The 4,962-nt window shown below is 38.6% G+C and overlaps 1 protein-coding gene across 1 annotated transcript in view; it reads left to right on the top strand.

Annotated features, from left to right (window-relative positions):
- Positions 1–4,174: 4,174 nt before the first annotated feature.
- Positions 4,175–4,962, top strand: part of LOC105456574 — a 23,230-nt gene continuing 22,442 nt past the window's right edge. The window contains exons 1-2 of the mRNA XM_011700731.1: positions 4,175–4,214; positions 4,267–4,785. Of these exons, the coding sequence (XP_011699033.1) occupies positions 4,175–4,214; positions 4,267–4,785 (559 nt within the window). The remainder of the gene's footprint in view (positions 4,215–4,266; positions 4,786–4,962) is intronic.

Genomic DNA, 4,962 nt, shown 5'->3' on the forward strand with positions numbered 1-4,962 from the left:
TGTCCCACGACCTTTGACTTCTCTAAAACATTTCCCTCCTGACGGGAGTAGTTATCCTGCTTCGAAATCCGGATCTTGCGGTCCAGAGGCTTTGCCGTTCAGAAGATACCCCGTGGGATTTCAATTCTGACCGCATAAGAGAATCTCAAACACTTTTATTGGATCAAATTTTATTGGATCAATATTTTAAACAGATAAATTTAAAATTATTCTTTTATTTTAGTTTCGAATTAAGCCTATAATGAATGGATAGATTGTTAAAAAACAATGATATAAATGATTTTTTATTGACGCATTTTACTCGAATTACAATAATTTCCCTGAAACTATGTCAGATTAATGTAAATCTGATTTCTCGCACAGATGTAATGCAGAACAATACAGGTGTATATATAGCGCATTCTTCGTATGGTGTACAACATGAGTTGCACGTCGTTAATTTCGTTAAACCGCATGGGTCGCGAAATCCTGGCAGGCGGATTTTCAACGTTTTCACAAACGCAAATTAAGTTAGTAATCGCGCGTAATGATTGCGGCCGCGAGTGATCGATATCAATCGGAAGGGGGGAGGGGAGAGGGAGGTTATTGAGTAAAACTCGCTGCTATCCGGGCTCGAATCCGTGCTCGATCCGTGCGTTACAGCCACGTTGATCGCATAATTTCTCGCGGTGTGCAACGGTAATATTTCCGGCTTGTCTCATTGCCGCGGCCGCGGCGTAGTTCGGCCGCAAACAAACCCCGAAACAACAATTGATTCCGGGGGAACACGTCGCGTCGCGGCACCGTGTGCAAAACACCGAACAACGGGTTTTCTTGCTTGCCATTGGACAGGGGGCAGGGCCGCCGCCAGCTCGGAAATTTACGGGATTGTATTCGCGCGAGTATCTTTTTGCCCGGCAACGACACGACTTTGCTTCGTCGTTAATTACACGCTGATAAGTTCCTGACCTATGGCGGAAAAGGGAAGAAGAGAGAGAGAGAGAGAGAGAGAGAGAAAGAGAAAGGGAGAAGTAGACGTGAAACCAATGACGAGGCTGGATGACCTATAGTCTGAACCTTTTTGCCTACGTTGTATTACTTTTTAACCCGCAAAGGCTATACACTGTTAAAAATGTTCGGAAAATTCCGTGAGATTTAAGGTACTGAAGTAACTGAATTTTACGAAATTAGGTTGCTGAAAACAAAAATTTAGTAACATTCAAAGCAAATTTACTAAATTTCTCATAAAATTCTGATACTGTATCGTAGAATTATAAACGGTTTTTTTAAATTAATAAATGGTAACAGAAATTCCGATACTGTACCGCAAAATTATAAAACGGTTTCTTAAAATGACTAAATGGTAACGGCAATTTAAGATATCGTAACTGGAAAAAGTTGCTCGATGTACTCTGCGCAGCTTTCGTCCAGTGCACTACTCGGCGGCTTGTGGAAACGACGTTCTTCCGCATCAAGCTCACGGACGGAGAAAGGTGAAAGCAAAGAATAGTGATGATAGAAAAGATAGTAATGATAGAAAGAATAATGATGATTTTAATAAATAATACTGCTTATATTATTTATCTTTTTGATATAAATAATAAAATAATATGAGCAAAGTATGTTTACACAAATAACTAAGTGCGTATAGATTATATGCAGTATTCTCAATGCATTAAAAGAGATAAAAAAAATTTTTTATTAGTTTATTAATTTTAACATAAATGTATGGTTTATAATTACCTTGGCATGTAAATAATAAGATAATGTGCGAAGTATGTTTATGCAAACAATTGCGTACATACGTGTGTATATAATAATACTCAATATATCAAATGTATAGTCAAAAAGTGTGTACTCAAATATAACTCTTTATAACTATAATTATAAAATACTTTTTGATTATACATTTGATATATTGAGCATATCATATAACACGTATATATACAGTTGTTTGCATATACCTCGCTCACATTATCTTACTGTTTATGAGTCAAGGTAATTATAATGTGCATATATGTTAAAATTAATAAATTGATAAAAAATTTTATAATTTTTTTTAAATTTTCAGTTACAGTTACTGCAAATTACGAAACTATAACGGAATTTTCAGAAACTGTGACTAAAGTTTTATGCAGTTACTGCTTCCAAAATTTTTATTCCCGTTTAATAAATTTCAGAAACGGTAACTGCAGCATAAAGCTTTAGTCATACGTATCCGAAAATTCCTATAGAAATTTCTAACAGTGTACGTCTCTTTTGAATGGTTTTGTTTAACACAAAGTTTTGAAAACAATTACGTTCTTTTTTTGAAAAATTAATATTACTAATCGATTGGTCAGAAAATTTTACATTGAGAAACACACATTTTGCTTTGGTGCAAATTCACACCCAGGTGTCCTTTACGGAAATATATTACGTTAATACGCGAAAAATGTTTAATCGCATAAATCAAGTCTGTTTATTTCTCATTCAGATATACTACTGTCATTGCCTTTGTCGAAATTTATCTGTATATTGCATTTCTGTAACAATTTACGAAAATTATTCCTTACATTCGCGAGAACTATGCATCAAAGGAAAAACTTTCACGAGAAGATACATATCATGCACTTTCATTAAAAATTTAGATAGTAGGATTTGTATGTTTTTCCTAATTTGTACATTTTTCTTCTTCCAAAAATTTGTCACAATCGTGGTGTAGTTGAAATAAAAGTGATATTCCTGCAAGAATTAGATATGGTCTGATGTAGGGACGATATTTTTGTATGATTCCTATTTCATCTCCTGAAAATTGATAACACTTCATATTGCTTAAGTCTCGTTTAATAGTTTTACTTCTCTGTTCGCAATGCGATCGCGTCTCGGAAAATCTCATTCTCCCGCCGAATGTCGGGCGAATCTTAATCGGCCGCCGGAAATACGCTGCGAGATGTATAATACTCGGTAGGAAATGACGTCATCACTCAGTGTAACGTTAGAGAGAGATAGAGACAGACAGAGAGAGAAGAGAGAAGTGTGTAGCGAGAGGACGAGACGATGGAAGCTGTGCGAGACAAGAGAAAGCTAGACAGAGAGAGAGAGAGAGAGAGAGGAGAGCAAAGGGGGATTTTCGCGAAATCCTGGCAGGTAGCGTCGGCTGAGTTATGCTCGTATTTCCCGTCAACACATCCGATGATGTCTACGGTAATGTAACCGAAATGTATGAACGTTTCGTGCTGCCACATTTGCACGGTAAACCTCCACCGTTACGATCAGCTGGGTGGGTACCTATGTGTTGCGTGAAGCCACGCAAGGGGATCAGGAAACCGCGTGGAAGTCGACTGTCAATCGTAAAAGATAGTGAAAGAACGCCACGTTTTCCCCATGTGATAATATATAACAATCAGGATCGATAGATTAAAAGTGCAAAATGATATATGTATATACAGGGGGTGTCCTGAAATTCGCGAATTAAAAATCGTAGCAAGAAAATCTTTGAAAAATAATAAATAAATAAGTTATATGTAAATTTTTATTTTAAACAGTACTTTTTGAGATATCAGAATTTAAATCTGGCCAATTATAGATTAGTACTCGCGTGAAGTGCGCGACCACTAACACTATCGACGCACTCACGGACATGTTTCTGTTTAATCTATAATTGGCTAAATTTAAACTCTTATACCTCAAAAACTGTTTAAAATTTACTACTGTTTAAAATAAAAATTTATAAATAACTTTTTCACTTAATTTTTCGAAGATTTTCTTGGTATAATATTTTGATTCGCAAATTTCGAGACTGTATAAGCATCAAATCAAGCATCAAATATTTTTAAAATATTTTTAAAAATGATTTTACATGGAGAAAATTAAAAATATGGTAACATTTTATAGATGTAAAGACTCTATAAATATCATTAAAACAACGTCAGAAAATATACAAATATGTATATTGAATAGATCGAGAGATATACATACAAGTTACTATACACATATTACTAATACCGATATTGTTTAGACAATTGGATTTTTTTTTTGCCAACGTTTCGTAATTTACGATATTGTGTAGCTATCAATTTTTCCAAGCGGATTGTTAATCAGTTTTTGCTGAAAACCGCTTCTGTATATTTTTTGTTTGAACACATATTCCTTGATATAGCTAACGAATCGATCACGTATTTCGCTCACTTTCACCGAAAAATAAACGCCGAACATGCGGGAGAACGAGAGGGAAGAAGAGCGAGAGCCGGGTGGTGAGTTCGATTCTCTTTCCGCCCCACCACCGCCGCTTTTCCCGCGGAACAGCCGCATGCGCCGTAAAAAAGCACGGCCGCTACGAGTTTCGTTTCACTCTTCGGGGTTCGTCTACCCGTTGCCCGATAAAAAAGCTCTGCTTGCGCGGCTCCCGTTCGTTGCGGACATACCGTTCGTCCGCGATTCGCGTCTGCGTTGCCACATCATCGTCGTCATCATCATCATCATCATCATCATCATCATCATCCTTATCTCCGCAAACGCCTCGTCATCGTCGTGCGATTTTTGTCCCGTGTTGTTTCGAGGAGGAGAGGAACGAGACGAATGACGGCCGAGAGGAGAGAAGAGTGCAACGGACTCGGTTCGGAGTTTCGACCTGCAGGGATGGTCGCGATGCGAAGAAAGAAGTGCGTCCACATACGGCGTCCGGGGGGGAGCGGACGGACGGACGAGAATGGGACGAGGAGGGTGAGAGGACGGAGAGTAGTGTGAGGGAGAGTGTTAAGAAGATGAAAATCCGGATGCTGCTGTGCAGGAGAGCGGCGTCTTTCCACGTCCCGCCACCTACACGTACGTATATAGTTTCGCCTACAATCGTCGTGACCGACGTCCATGGTGGGCTTCCAGTATACGTCGGCGATAAGGGTTGCTTCTCGGTGGAGAGCCGTGGGGTGAGAACGACGTACAGACCACGCCTCTTGTCTAAGGTTACCCCCACCGACTCGTGAACTCTCTCACTCACCCCCC

This window comes from Wasmannia auropunctata, unplaced genomic scaffold (assembly GCF_000956235.1).
Source record: "Wasmannia auropunctata unplaced genomic scaffold, wasmannia.A_1.0 LD336106.1, whole genome shotgun sequence".
In the NCBI taxonomy this organism is placed as follows: Eukaryota; Metazoa; Arthropoda; class Insecta; order Hymenoptera; family Formicidae; genus Wasmannia; species Wasmannia auropunctata.